Here is a 15,821-nt window from a genome sequence, read left to right on the forward strand (position 1 = left end):
TCGATTCCTCGTTCCCTGGATGGAGTGTAAGGCAGAGGAGGATACCCCGCTCTTGGGGTGTCCAAAAACCGGGAGACTGTGCCCCCCTCTCAGGATGGTAGAAAATACATCTCAGAAGGGTAGATTTTAACCAGTTAGGTACAGATTAGATGGTCCTTTTAGCGTTTATATTCCCAGAGTTCCACAGCAGAGACTCCACTGATTCGCTGGAAGCCACGTAAACCTTTCTCTGGTTCAATGCCGGGAAATTTCCTATACTGATCGTGAACGTGGCTTCTCACGTGGCGCTTTCCTGCCACGTCCGTGCTGCTTTTGGCTAAATGCCTGCTCTTTCTATAAGGTCTCTATAATCCCCTGTGTATCCTCACACGGACGCATGCTATGCACTGTACCCCGCCTGCCATCGTCGTATTGCTGCAGCCGGTGAGCTTTGACGCTTCAATAACGACACGTTCTTTAGTACTTAACCCTTTAAGTACCCAGACCTTTCATGCTAGCCCCAGAACACTCAAAGGGTTAAGTTTACCGAACGTGAATCAGAACCTTTTACAAATTTCAGTTTTTTGGGGTTCCGTCACTTGCAGAGTTTAGACTAAATATACAGACGTTGACTTTCTTATTAGAGCAAACGAAATGCACCGACCACCTGCCCTGGAAAAGCCAGGACTGATTTCGGGGTCCTGGGCTCCTGACCCTCGCTCAGGCAGGAACCAAAGCCAGCCTACCATTCAGGGTGAACCTCGTCGTGATTCTGACATGAAAGGGTGTCTTTGGGATTGTAAAACGGTGACGCCACGCAAGTCTGTTCTTCGAAACACATTACCGCGCGTATTAATAGGCAGAAGCCATAAGTAATGTAAAGAACGCAGATTATCCAAAGAAGATCCTCAAAGTATTCTGGGTAAAAGCTGCCATTCGCTCTCTCTTGGACCCCAGAGGTTTCCCGTCCCGACCAATCAGAAAAGGGAATTCTCTCGGACAGGAGATGTACCGGTGCTGGACTCGGCCCTTCTGCCTATCAGGAAGCCTGCACAGGGCCGGCACAAGGCAAAATGCCGCCTGGGGCGAATTTTAAAATGCCGCCCCCCCCCTTATCTACCCTTCCTCTCCCTCTGTCCCTGCCGCCCCCCCCTTATCTACCCTTCCTCTCCCTCCGTCCCCCCCCTTGTACTTACCTTTCAGCAGTCCTGCGGCGAGTCTCCCTGTTCGGTCTCGGTGCCGGCTATGAGGAAATCTTCCGGCACTCAGCATTACAAGCCGGCACCGAGACCGAACAGGGAGACTCGCCGCAGAGGAGAGAGCGAGGGGTGCCGAGCGGGTACTGACAGCTTGGTAAGCGAAAACCACTCGGCGCCCCTTTCTCTCGCTTTTTAAAAAAAAAAAAAAAGGCTTGGGGCTGCAAAGTGCCGCCCCTTCAAAAGTGCCGCCTGGAGCGGTTGCCCCACTTGGCTCCATTGTCTGGCCGGCCCTGAGCCTGCACACCGTAGGGCTCATCTCTGGGCATTCGAAGCACAAGTCACTGACGTTTGTGTTAATACTGTAGTACCTTCTTAGGGAACCTATTATTTCATGTCCTTTTTCAGCAGCCGGGGGAAGGAATTTTCCTTTGCGCATGCCCTGTGGAACTGTTTCTGTCCTCCAGTAAGACAGGAAGTTCACTGTGCGCAGAAAAGATACCGCCCCCCATGATTTGTAATAATGAACCAGGTGATGTTATTTTCAGCACGACGCGGAATGCTTTCCTGCAGCAGAGATTTCTGCTACTTTGTGTTTTAGGCTCAGCTGGGATTCTGGACGTTAATGGACTTTCAAGTAACTGCTTTTTAAACATATTCACCATAAAGCATAATTATCCCCCCCCCCCCAAGCATACCGCGCATGCACAACCTGCATCTAATAGAGTGTTGAATTAACTCGGTCCCCGCAATCCTCAGGGTCAGGGGAATTGTGAAAGTAACCTACGGCTGTCACGATTGTGGGGGTATTATATATATTTATATTAGTTGGGCACCCGGAGACCACCTCCTCCTGCCTGCGGAACTGGCTTTTCCTCGGATCTGGGCCCTTTTTACGCACGGACTTCCTGTGTGGTGTTTCGGGTTTCTGATGGTCAGTTCTTTCATGTATTTACATTTTTCATCTGACTGATATAAGATTAATACGGTTTGGTTTTGTGTATCTGAGCCAATAAAATTTTACTGAATCTCTGATTTTGTGTCTAGTTCTTTTTTTTGCTGTTTAAGGGGATTCTGTTACTTTTATAACAAATAAACCTTAAAGCGGATCGCCCAACATCTCTATTATCATATCTGAGCCCCAATCTACTAGACAAACACCCCGCCTCCAACTCCTTATCATACTGCCTGTGGGAAACAATAGAATGGCTCAGTCTTAATCACTCAGCCTGGCTCCCTGACTAATGAAAGTCTATGGAGGAACGGACTTCATTAGCATCGCCATAAAGCATCAGCTCAGTGTGGTGTTTGAGCCGGGAAAGTCTCCAAAAATATCACATGACTGACAGGGACGGCGGCTCCAGGTCTGCAGATAATTTGACCTCTTTTGTAATAGTTGGGAAAGACTGAACCAATCAACTTTCATTATTATTTATTGTTTTATATAGCACCATCAAATTCTGTAGCGCTGTACAATGGGTAGACAGGACATAACAAGTAGCATGTAACATAACAAATTGACTAACAGAGACAGCAGGTGAGGAGGGCCCTGAGCACAGGAGCTTACAATCTATATATATATAATCCTTAAATCCGTAAGAACATATACCTATTACAACAACAGAATCTAGGGTCGGAGGCTGAGATGGAACGGAAAGAAGTTTTACTTTACTGAGAGGGTGGGAGATAAGTGGAACAGCCTCCCAGCAGAAGTGGTAGAGGGTAATACAGTGAGGGGATTTCATGGGATAGGGATATGGCTCCTGAATATCGGAGTAAAGGCTATATCGTGGGTTCATGCCGGGGAGTTATTTTTGCCCCTGCCCGGTGCAGCTCCGCAGGCCCTGAATGCGATGGTACAGGTTTAGTTGCCATGGTAACCCTTTGGCAGACATTGCAAACACAAAGCAACAGAGAGGGAGGCGGAGGGAGCTGTCCCCGGCCAGCGTTGCCCCGGGCAACCCAATGGCTTCTACTCCAAGCAGGAGCCGCAGTGGGTGATGTGGAGTGCGAGGCTCCTGGCCCCGGCGAGCCTGCTGGGCCCTCTGTACGACTTCCTTGTGGTGTGAGACCCCCGAGGACTCCTCGGCCCACCGGTGATGTATTGCATGCATTTACTTCCAAAAAAAGGCAGGATTTAGACTGAAAGTTGTAATTATATGAATTTATGATTTTTTTCAGCGCAAAACTTTTTCCCATGCCGGTCACTGATTGGTTCCCTGCATTTAAATGTACCGGTATATGTATTTGAAATTGTCACACATTACGCGAATGAATGTTGACTTGCTGTGTGGCTCGTTCTGGACTAATGACACGGCAAATGTAATATAGGACGTTTTACTTTACTGAGAGTGTGGTGGATAAGTGGAACAGCCTCCCAGCAGAAGAGGTAGAGGGTAATACAGTGAGGATATTTAACATGCATAGGATAGACATACGGCTCCTGAATCTAAGACGAGACCAACGACTGATTAAGGTTTGAGTTTTTACAGCAGGAGAAACGGGTGACTAGACGGGGGCCGGATGGGGCCGATCCGGCGGCAGGGTCTATGTTTATATGTAAGGGCGGAGAGCTGACACTCTGGGCGCTCTGTGTGATAAGTCGCTGTACACGGCGTGTAGCGTGTGTCCCGCGTGCCAGACTTGCTCCCTGCGGTCTGTGCCGAGGCGCAGCAAATATTTACTCCTTTAACGACAATTAAATAGAGATTATGTGAGCTTCCGGCTGGGGAGCGGCTGCCGATGGTGGAGGGCGCTCGGTCTCCTGGCGAGAAAGCGCTTACTAAATCTTTCCGGCCAGAACAACATAAAAATGATAAAAGAATAAAATGATCGTAATGAGAAACGCTGTATTCAGCGAGCGATGCCTTAATCGTGCAGTTTGTAAGGGTCTCAGGAGCACCAAGAAGATCCCTGTGTCACTTAAGTCACAATATTCACCATGCCTCCCAACAGTCCCGCTGTGCGGGGGACAGTCCCGACAGCCACTCTATTCCACTGTCATAGCGAGCTCTGCCTCCGTCCCGGGATTTCATTCTCCCGCGTCTGGGACACCCGAGAATTCCTACTGCACATGTGCAGAGTAGAGCACATGCTCAGTAGAGCTGCCACTTTGAGTGACACTCTACCACCCAAGCTCCACCCCCCACATCCTGATGCGCAGAGGGCAGGAGTTGGGAGGTTTGATTGACGAATCACAGTCTGTCTCCTGAAACCTCATTTTATTCCCAGGATTTATTTGGACCCCAACCCCCGACTCGCTCTCTGCACTCTTCTTGTGACCTGATTGGCAGAGAGGTTTCCCCCGGCGGATTTAACCCCTCGTGTTCGCAGCGATGGAGAAATACGAGAAGCTGGCGAAAATCGGGGAAGGGTCTTACGGAGTGGTCTTCAAATGTCGGAATAAGGAGACCGGGCAGGTCGTGGCCATCAAGAAGTTTGTAGAGTCGGAGGACGACCCGGTCATCAAAAAGATTGCCCTGCGTGAGATCCGGATGCTGAAGGTGAAGCCTCCCAGCAGAGGTGGTAGAGGGTAATACAGTGAGAGGATTAAACATGCATGGGATAGACATACGGCTCCTGAATCTAAGACGAGAGCAACGACTGATTAAGGTTTGAGTCTTTACAGCAGGAGAAACGGGCGACTAGACGGGGGCCGGATGGGGCCGATCTTATTTACCCTCCTGTTTTCTTGTTTGCCCTGGATACCCCAGTAAAAAAAGCTCTTTCCTTTCAGCAACTCAAACACAACAACCTGGTGAACCTGCTGGAGGTTTTCAGGAGGAAGAGGAAGCTCCATCTGGTCTTTGAGTATTGTGACCACACGGTCCTCAACGAGCTGGAGAAACACCCCAACGGGTCAGTGGATCTCAAAGAAAGAATGAATTAATAAATGAATGAATGAATGAGGCGTAAGAAGACTCGACGGGCCATTCCGGGGCTTCAAGTAAAATCCAGATTCCGAGAGAGAACGTCAGGTTTCCTTCACCGGCAGACGGCAAACGTTATTCATCTTCTTCTCCTCTTCAGGGTTCCCGACTCGACCACAAAGAACATCGTGTGGCAGATACTTCAAGCTGTAAACTTTTGCCACAAGAATAACGTGAGTCCCCAGAGATTACTTTACACTCCGGCCCCCCCCACCTGGGGCCCCCGAGAAATATCAACCCTTTAATAGCCCATGGTGAAGATTCCCCAAATGTCTCTAATGATTCTGGTGGAAAGGTCACTGTTGGTCCCTCCGGGGGCCACGTTAATCCAGACGCATCTTTTCTCTTCTCGTAGTGCATCCACCGGGACGTGAAGCCTGAAAACATCCTTTTCACCAAGCAAGGAGTCATAAAGCTCTGCGACTTCGGCTTCGCTCGCATTCTGAGTGAGTATCGAGATGACTTTGGGCCGGGTTCCTCCAGCCACTGATGGGTTCCGCTCCACGTCTCGCTCCGGTGAACGTCTCGGTTTTGGGAGCCACTTCTGCTCCTTCTTTAACTCTTTTTGTCCACAGCCCGTCCTGGTGATGATTACACAGATTACGTGGCTACTCGGTGGTATCGGGCCCCGGAGCTGCTGGTAGGAGACACCCAGTATGGAGCGGCCGTCGACGTGTGGGCCGTGGGCTGCGTCTTCGCAGAACTTCTTTCCGGGCAGCCCCTGTGGCCGGGGAAATCTGACGTGGACCAGCTGTACCTGATTATTAGGACTTTGGGTGAGTCTGAACGTTTGTATACCCAAATCCATCAGATCACCCCGCGATGGGAGTATATTCTTCATATTATATATTATATACTCCCCCCCCCCGTATAACTAATCCTGTCCTTATAACCCGTTATATCCCTGTATATTCCTCATATTATATATTATATACCCCCCCCGTATAACTAATCCCGTCCTTATAACCCGTTATATCCTGTATATTCCTCATATTATATATTATATACTCTCCGCCCGTATAACTAATCCCGTCCTTATAACCCGTTATATCCCTGTATATTCCTCATATTATATATTATATACTCTCCAGCCGTATAACTAATCCCTTCCTTATAACCCATTATATCACTGTATATTCCTCATATTATATATTATATACTCTCCGGCCGTATAACTAATCCCTTCCTTATAACCCATTATATCCCTGTATATTCCTCATATTATATATTATATACTCTCCGGCCGTATAACTAATCCCGTCCTTATAACCCGTTATATTCCTGTATATTCCTCATATTATATATTATATACTCTCCAGCCGTATAACTAATCCCGTCCTTATAACCCGTTATATCCTGTATATTCCTCATATTATATATTATATACTCTCTGGCCGTATAACTAATCCCGTCTTTATAACCTGTTATATCCCTGTATATTCCTCATATTATATATTATATACTCTCCGGCCGTATAACTAATCCCGTCCTTATAACCCGTTATATCCTGTATATTCCTCATATTATATATTATATACTCTCCGGCCGTATAACTAATCCTGTCCTTATAACCAGTTATATCCCTGTATATTCCTCATATTATATATTATATACTCTCCCCGTATAACTAATCCCGTCCTTATAACCCGTAATATCCCTGTATATTCCTCATATTATATATTATACACTCTCCGGCCGTATAACTAATCCCGTCCTTATAACCCGTTATATCCCTGTATATTCCTCATATTATATATTATATACTCTCCGGCCGTATAACTAATCCCGTCCTTATAACCCGTTATATCCTGTATATTCCTCATATTATATATTATATACTCTCCGGCCGTATAACTAATCCCGTCCTTATAACCCGTTATATCCCTGTATATTCCTCATATTATATATTATATACTCTCCGGCTGTATAACTAATCCGGTCCTTATAACCCGTTATATACTGTATATTCCTCATATTATATATTATATACTCTCCCTCTGTATAACTAATCCCGTCCTTATAACCCGTTATATCCCTGTATATTCCTCATATTATATATTATATACTCTCTGGCAGTATAACTAATCCCGTCCTTATATCCCATTATATCCTGTATATTCCTCATATTATATATTATATACTCTCCGGCCGTATAACTAATCCCGTCCTTATAACCCGTTATATCCCTGTATATTCCTCATATTATATATTATATACTCTCCGGCCGTATAACTAATCCGGTCCTTATAACCCGTTATATACTGTATATTCCTCATATTATATATTATATACTCTCCCTCTGTATAACTAATCCCGTCCTTATAACCCGTTATATTCCTGTATATTCCTCATATTATATATTATATACTCTCCCCCGTATAACTAATCCCGTCCTTATAACCCGTTATATCCTGTATATTCCTCATATTATATATTATATACTCTCCGCCCGTATAACTGATCCCATCCTTATAACTCGTTATATCCCTGTATATTCCTCATATTATATATTATATACTCTCCGGCCGTATAACTAATCCCGTCCTTATAACCCGTTACATCCTGTATATTCCTCATATTATATATTATATACTCCCCCCGTATAACTAATCCCGTCCTTATAACCCGTTATATCCCTGTATATTCCTCATATTATATATTATATACTCTCTGGCAGTATAACTAATCCCGTCCTTATAACCCGTTATATCCTGTATATTCCTCATATTATATATTATATACTCTCCGCCCGTATAACTGATCCCATCCTTATAACTCGTTATATCCCTGTATATTCCTCATATTATATATTATATACTCTCCGGCCGTATAACTAATCCCGTCCTTATAACCCGTTACATCCTGTATATTCCTCATATTATATATTATATACTCCCCCCGTATAACTAATCCCGTCCTTATAACCCGTTATATCCCTGTATATTCCTCATATTATATATTATATACTCTCTGGCAGTATAACTAATCCCGTCCTTATAATCCATTATATCCTGTATATTCCTCATATTATATATTATATACTCTCCCCTGTATAACTAATCCCGTCCCGTTATATCCCTGTATATTCCTCATATTATATATTATATACTCTCCCCCCCCGTATAACTAATCCCGTCCTTATAACCCGTTATATCCCTGTATATTCCTCATATTATATATTATATACTCTCCCCCTGTATGTGTTGCTTGTGTTACAGGAAAGCTGATCCCCCGACACCAGTACATCTTCCGAAGCAATCAGTTCTTTCATGGAGCCAGTATCCCCGAGCCTGACCCCGGAGACGTGGTACGGTCATCCTGGGGGATCCTCTGTAACATTAGGGGACACCTCGTACCCCCTGAGCTACAGGGATTATACCCAGATATATAAGTGAACGTCTTATATTATATATATATATAGTGTAACTGATATGCTTTCCTATTTTATTAATGTTCATCTTTTGTTTCTCAGGAAACTTTGGAGGAGAAATTCCCCAACATCCAGCCGACTGCTATGAGCTTCATGAAGGTAAATGACTCCGGGTGATATTCCATAGATAGTGATAGAGAAATCTGCCCCCACAGGGTATATAAACGCGTGGCATCTCCTTCTTCTAGACATTCTCTACCTCCCTTAATGCAAACAGTTACTGAGTTAAATAAAGAGGAACCTAAATGAAGACACTTGTTTCCCAGGGTGGAAATGCTGGGATGCGCCATTCTCTTCTAATCCCGCGTCCGGTTAGATTGCACCAGACCCCCTTCCTGCCTCGGTTCTGGATAATCAAACCCTGTTCATTCCCCAGGCTTGTCTGCGCATGAATCCCGATGATCGCCAGGCGTGTGAGCAGCTGCTGGAGAGTGCTTATTTTAACCCCGCCCGCGAGGAACCTGAAAAGAGGAAGAGCAAGGGCAGGAGGAGACTGCAGCAGGTACGGCCCCCGGACTGACGCCCTGCCCTCTCAGGCCAAACGTGTTGAATGCATTACATGGGGACACGGCACCAAAACACGTAACTTACTGTCCCCGGCTGCCCGGCGCGGATATCGTCTGAGACGTAAAGAGCCAAGAATTTATGGTGACCTAACGTAGTAACAGTTATTTAGTAATTTAGGTTAAAATAAAAAGAGTCCGTCACGTTCTCTCGTCTACCAATCCTTCCTGCTTTTGATGCAAAAGATGGCAAAAAAAACCTCATTACCCTTTTTTCGAATTTTAGGGAAAAAAATCCTTCTCCACGCCAAAAGGCGATGGGATTCCTCGTCGGATGGAGAAGCTGTAAAATATGACTGTTTATTCCGTTGCTTAGACCCCTATATGTTCTGCTTTTACCCCTTTTGGGGGCATCTGGTGTCTGATAAACCCCCCCTCTCTGGGCGGTGGATTCCGTACCTTTACTGCCCTCACTGTAAAGAATCCCTTCCTTTGTTCTGAATGAAATCTTCGCTCTTCCCGTCTCTCGTTCTTTGTACGTTTCTGTTAATGAACAGGTTGCCGGGGAGGAATTTATATCGGCCCCGCATTAATATGCACATTGTACAGCTCTGGCTTTGTTTTTTTAATAGTGGGTCAGTGTCCCCCCTGCCGGTGGCAGACAATCCGTCGTTACTTTATGTTAATGTTGGATGATGTTCTAGAGACAGATTTCTTACTGTAACCGTCGCCTTTTTCCACAGGGCCAGCTCTTGCCGCAGATTCCGGGGAACGGCGCGTCGCCAGCTCCAGAGGGTAAAAGCAAACCGCGGGCCCAGAAATTCGACCACTTCCCTAACATCTAGCTGCTTGTTATTACCCTTCCTGACGCTAAAGAAACGCCTAGAGAACAGCATCGCTGACACGGCCCCCCGAGACATCCTTACCCCCGAGAAACAGATCTGTGGACCCGGGAATCCAATGCGGAGAGAGCTGAGAATCCAATCCCCCCAAAGGCAGCCAGAGACCCGCGGGAACGGAGCAACCAGGGGTATTTCATAGAGGAAAGAGCTGGGGGCCGATGTGCGGACGGACCGACGATCGTTACGGTTATAGTTTTCTTTCGCAAGAGCCTTCGAGATAAGTTCCGGTATGTAATTAGAACCCAAAAGGACCGCACCAGGTTCTGGCTCATCGGTCCCTGGACTGATACTTCTATCACCCGACGGCCCCCCACTTACGCAGCAAAGGTTATTTATTTTTAAAGCTGCCCAAAAGCAAGGGGGGGGGGGGATAAGCCATCCCTTTGGCTACAAAGTAACACCCGCTTTAAACTCTATAAACAGCTGTAACTAAATGAGAGAAATTATGTAATATAACAATAAATTTCCTTCTGAACAAACGCACAGATTCGAGTTTTTATTTGGTCATTCTGAATATAATAAATACTTTATCCGGGAGAGATTAAATCTTGCTAGTGATCATGTGACGCTGGAGAACACCAATATGCTGAAAGGTTTAGTTGCCATGACAGCGTAAGAAAGCTTGAATGGGGGATCTGTTAAATCCTCTCAGGCCGACAGAGCATTGAAGTGGAACTGCAGCTTTAACACAAATCTGCCCAAAGACTGGAGACAAAGCCACTTTATTTAGGAAAGGGTGTATTTTACAGAGGAAAGAGCCGGGGCGCAGGGGGGGCCGATGTGCGGACGGACCGACATCCATCGCGTTTATGGTTCTCTCTTTTTATTCGCTAGGAACCCACAAAACCCTCCAAGATCAGTTCATTTTTTTCGGGGGGGTTCAGCCACCCCAGTTAATGTCATCGTCGGGTGCCATCTCCAGGATCTCCGTCACTAAGCCGGTGCCGATCGTCCGGTTGCCGTCTCTCAGGGTGAAGCGCTGACCGATTTCCAAGACCATGGGCTGTCGCAGGGTCAGGGTGAGCGCGGAGTCTTCACCCGGCATCACCATTTCCTGGGTGAAAAGGGGCGATGCGTTAACGGGGGGCCGGATAGGGCCAACAGAGACAGACAGGCTGGGTCAGGAGCTTCAGGGAGGGGGGGTAAAAAAAAAACAAAAAAACCCAAATACCACCTACCTTGTTGGTTGGCAGCTGCACCCGGCAGGACATGTCCCAGGTCAGAGAGAACATCACGGGCAAGAAGTTACTGACAAAAGGCTTGTGGCGGCCCCCTTCCTCCTTACTGAGAATGTAGACCTGCAGAGCATCGCGCACACGGTCACCATTACACCTTCAGCACAGACGACACAAATCCGCAAACACAACACTGCTTTTCACCAAGAGGAACAGCCTCCCAGCAGAGGTGGTAGAGGGTAATACAGTGAGGGTATTAAACATGCATGGGACAGACATATGGCTCCTGAATCTAAGACGAGACCGATGACTGATTAAGGTTTGAGTTTTTACAGCGGGAGAAACGGGCGACTAGACGGGGGCCGGATGGGGCCGATCTGCCGCAGCTTCATGTCACGGCCCGTGGGGGGGGGGGGGGCGATCGGCGGAGGATTACCTGGGCTTGGATCTTCTGGTGCGGCCGGATGGACCCCGGTTTGCACATCACCATCCCCCGCCTCACATCCTCTCTCTTTAACCCTCTGACGAGGGCTCCGAGGTTATCTCCAGCCTCTGCCCGGTCTAAGTTCTGGTGGAACATCTCAACGCCTGGAGAAGACAGCAAAGCAGGAGATGACGGGCAAGCGCCAGGAGCACAGGGAGGTATGGGGCGGCCAAGCACCGGGGGGGGGGGGGGAGTTGAGATGGTGTTAGACGGTTTTTACCTGTAACCACAGACTTGATCTGTTTATTACGTCCAACGAATTCACATTCGTCGCCTTTCCTGATGGTTCCTCTCTCCAGGGTCCCGGTCACCACGGTTCCTCTGCCTGAAAACAGACAGGAGACAGACGGTCATCCGACTGCCGACCCGACGCCCCCCCCCCCGGGCAGGGTGCGCTCACGACGGGACGGCGTTACCTGGGATCGAGTAGACGGCTTCGACGGGGAGCAGGAAGGGCTTGTCGAGATCTCGCGGTGGGACGGGGATGTGAGTGTCCACGGCGTCGAGCAGCTTCATGATGGAATTCAAACCGATGTCCTGATTCCTGTTCTGAAAGGTGAAAAAAAAAAAAAAAAAAAAAAAACGCGCTCAAAGTAAACGCCGCGTTCGCTGATCCCGGTTTAAGGCTAATAGATGTTAGAAACGTCTGTTGATCCGTGGTGTTTGCACACAGCAGATCCCGCGTACCTCGAGGGCGCACAGAGCGGATCCGGTGATCACCGGCGTGTTCTCTCCGTCGTATCCAAACTCCGTTAGCAGCTCTCGGACCTCCAGCTCCACGAGATCCAGCATCTCCTTATCGTCCACGGCGTCCGCCTTGTTAATAAACACAACGATGTGCTTCACGCCGATCTGAGAGGGGAAGGAAAGGGTTACTGAACGCCGGGCACGTAAACGGGGGGTCAACCGATCAGATACTGATGGTACGACCAACACGTGGACCCCGCGCTGGCAAACGGACTCGCCTGTTTGGCCAACAGTAAGTGCTCCCTGGTCTGCGGCATCTGCCCGTCCGTCGCAGCGACAACCAGGATGCAGCCGTCCATCTGCGACGTGCCGGTGATCATGTTCTGCGGAGAGAGTATATAGTATAGAGTCAGGGGGGATACAGACGAATTGGCCCGCGGCCCCCCAGGCATCGGCCCGCGCCGGCCACCCAAGTTACTGATAGAGTAAAACCCCAGCCCGTGTTCACCTTGACGTAGTCCGCGTGTCCGGGGCAGTCCGTGTGCGCGTAGTGCCGGTTGGCGGTGGTGTACTCCACGTGCGACGCGTTGATGGTGATGCCACGCGCTTTCTCCTCCGGGGCATTATCGATATCCTCGTACTTCTTAAACTGAGCCCCTCCGGCCTCGGCCAGAACTGACACGGAAGAGAAGCCACAACATCACTGCTGGCCCTCCGGCCCCCCTGAGATTTGCCAGGAATGATCAACCTGAACCCGTTAGGAAGGGGCTTCAGAACTGCCCCGCGTTCCAAAACAACCCCTGGGGTAAAAAAGCCCCCCCCCCCACTTACTCTTTGTAATGGCTGCGGTCAGGGTGGTCTTGCCGTGGTCCACGTGTCCAATAGTCCCGATGTTCACGTGAGGCTTGTCTCTCTGATAGGTCTTTTTTGCCTCCGCGGCGTAATTCCTCACCAGCAAGGGGCAGAAGCGGGCCGGGGGGCCGGACCATGTCTGAATTAAAAGAAATCAGAGGGGTTTGTTATGTCCCCCTGCTGGTGCGTGGTACGTTCCAAATCCTCTCTGTAACTTAATAATGAAAGGCTCAGCCCCCGAAGAATCAGAACATCACTAACGCAGGCAAAGGGTTAAACATTCACCACTGGGGGGCAGATATCGGCACCGGGGCAAAACCGGAGGCAGGAGCCGGCTGATTTATCACCACAAGGGCACAAAGTGAATATTATACCTGTTAAGCGCCAACATATTCCGAGGCGCTACACACATCCCAAAGACACAGTTACACATCCAGGAGCCGAAGACTCGGCCCGTGAGCTTGCAATCTAGCCGTACGGCACATTCATACAGAGCTACTGGCAGGTTACAATCTAAGATGAAGCTACGAGGGGCAATTATTCTCCCCCCGTGGGGAAACGTATGGTTTTTTTGAACCCTTTTATAGAAAACAGAACTGCCCTGTTTACATTCCTGTGACGCCTCGGACTTACTGCGATCCGCAGACTGCGAGCCGGAATCCCGCTGAAAACTGAGAAAAAACACAAAAAAAAACTTATGGGCTGGAAAATGTAAAAAAAAAACCACAACAGCAGCATGGAACATACGGATGGGGGGGCCTCAGCCAATCAGATTTCTGATAGACCCCCCCAGCCATATACATTAAAGAAGCAGCATAGAAGATCGCAGGGGGCTGTAAAGCGGATCTCGTTAACCCTGCGTGCGCCTCAATGGAGCAATCCCTCCGCAGATCACTCGGGGCATTAAGATAAGAATTTTCCCCCTTCTAGCTTCTGTATTAAGGCAGTAAAATAAAGAAGCCCCCAAATCCCCCCCCCCATCTGATGTCTCAAAGAGGCTGGAGTTTTGGGATTTAAAAGCAGAACGTCCCGAATGAACAGCATCGCGCTCTCAGGAGAGCCGGGGTTAATGCTGGTTTTGATACATTGTCACTGGCTGCAGGGATGGGCTTTCAGGTGGAGGCGGTAGAAGCCGGCATTGCTCCAAACCAACTGGAAATGACTTGTAGGAAAGCTATTTTTTGGGGGAGTCTTCCTTACATCAGAACGTCAGGACCCCACCAGGTGACGGCTCCATGAAGGAGACCTGGAAATCGCCCCTCTCCCCGGGGCAAATAATCTTACCCCATAAATACATCAGTTACACAGAACACACCTGCATCTCCTCCTCATGGTTCCCTAACGAGTGTAAGCTCTGCAGGTCAGGAGCATCTGGCACCCCCCCTCCCCAGTCATAATTTCCTTTATTATCAATGAGGAAATAACTTGGGGTTTTAAAACAATATTTTATTATTTCCTATCAAATATATTATACAAAAATATAATTAACCCCTGAATGAGACATCAGTGACGGCAGGCAGGGATCCAGGACCCGGCGCTGATGGTAAAGCCGCTGCAGGGTATTGATCAGCTTTTTGATTACCGGGGCAGTAAGATAATTGATTTGCCCCAAGGGTACAGCTCGAGACAAAGGCACCGAGAAACCCGCAGCCACCACATGAAGCTCTTGGGGTGACCTTTAGCATCCTATGACCTTCAGCCTTTGCGTAGTGACCTCTAACCCTCTCCCTCCTTCCTCACCTGCCCCTCAGCAGCTTAATACCCCAGTGAACTGCCCGCCATGAACCCCATCAGTGCAGGTAATAAGAAAATGCCCTCACCGGCCCGGCTACATGCAGACAGCACCACACGCATCGCCATCTTGGAGAGTGAGGAAGTGAATCTGCGGCACCGGAAGAGAATTTTGACACTTGACAGGCCCCCCTCGGCCGCCATATTGGATGTGGCACTAATTGCCTTATTGTGAGATGATTCATCTATTAAACTGAATGTGATGCCGCCGCTTTCCTTCATCGTAATAAATAAATTAAAATACCGATAAATGCGATACATTTAATTAACAAAATACTTCATTTTGTATGTATATAAATATGTATAGATTTTGACTATTTTTTTCCCGTCACCCAATGTTTGTAGCTTATTGGGCCAACATAAAAAAGTCACATAACCTTTGCAGACCTCAGAGGTCTCCTCCTCAGTGAGCTTTGCTTCTCTTTAATTTGATGGAGACCTCTGAGGTCCCGACAGCTGATGTAACTTTACATCTTCTCCACGATGGCCCCCCGGGGCGTTTAAAGCCCGGAGAGAAACGTTCCTTTCCTGCCAGCCATGAACTTGTTAACCGCGTCGTCACGTATTCGAGGGAATTAATGATCCGAAGATGTTCTGAGCCTCCTATTTGCAAACCTAAAATCTGCCCGCTGATCGGCCTCCGTCTGGCCTAACTAATCAGTCGTAGGTCTCGTCTTAGATTCAGGAGCCGTATGTCCCCTCACGGTCTTAACCTCTAACACTTCTGCTGGAAGGCTGTTCCACTTATCCACCACCCTCTCAGCAACGTAAAATGTCCTTCTGTCCCATCTAAGCCTCTGACCCCTTATTTGATCAGAGAAGCGTCACGGCAGGGAATGTGTGGGTTTAAGGCATGTTAGTTGGAGGCTGGAGTGACTGTCCGGGCCCCAAGA

At 48.1% G+C, this 15,821-nt stretch overlaps 2 protein-coding genes across 2 annotated transcripts; one reads left to right on the plus strand and one right to left on the minus strand.

The window, feature by feature from the left end:
• The first annotated feature begins 4,510 nt into the window (after positions 1-4,510).
• LOC149285713 (cyclin-dependent kinase-like 4) lies at positions 4,511-9,882 on the plus strand. Its single transcript, XM_089494978.1, has 9 exons — positions 4,511-4,678; positions 4,912-5,033; positions 5,205-5,277; positions 5,460-5,550; positions 5,680-5,880; positions 8,323-8,411; positions 8,577-8,633; positions 8,911-9,036; positions 9,781-9,882. Exons 1-9 carry the CDS (start codon positions 4,511-4,513, stop codon positions 9,880-9,882), a joined length of 1,029 nt encoding a protein of 342 aa, XP_089351104.1.
• Positions 9,883-10,819: 937 nt separating this feature from the next.
• LOC149285714 (elongation factor Tu, mitochondrial-like) lies at positions 10,820-15,072 on the minus strand. Its single transcript, XM_089494809.1, has 11 exons — positions 14,958-15,072; positions 13,771-13,808; positions 13,117-13,276; positions 12,794-12,960; positions 12,564-12,668; positions 12,286-12,450; positions 12,015-12,147; positions 11,819-11,923; positions 11,551-11,702; positions 11,118-11,237; positions 10,820-10,993 (listed from the first exon to the last, which is right to left on the minus strand). The coding sequence occupies exons 1-11, from the start codon at positions 15,070-15,072 to the stop codon at positions 10,820-10,822; spliced, it is 1,434 nt and encodes a 477-aa protein (XP_089350935.1).
• Positions 15,073-15,821: the final 749 nt, after the last annotated feature.

The sequence above is a fragment of the Sceloporus occidentalis genome, unplaced genomic scaffold (genome assembly GCF_023333645.1).
Source record: "Sceloporus occidentalis isolate IW3139 unplaced genomic scaffold, rSceOcc1.0.p SCAF_76, whole genome shotgun sequence".
Lineage (NCBI taxonomy): Eukaryota > Metazoa > Chordata > Lepidosauria > Squamata > Phrynosomatidae > Sceloporus > Sceloporus occidentalis.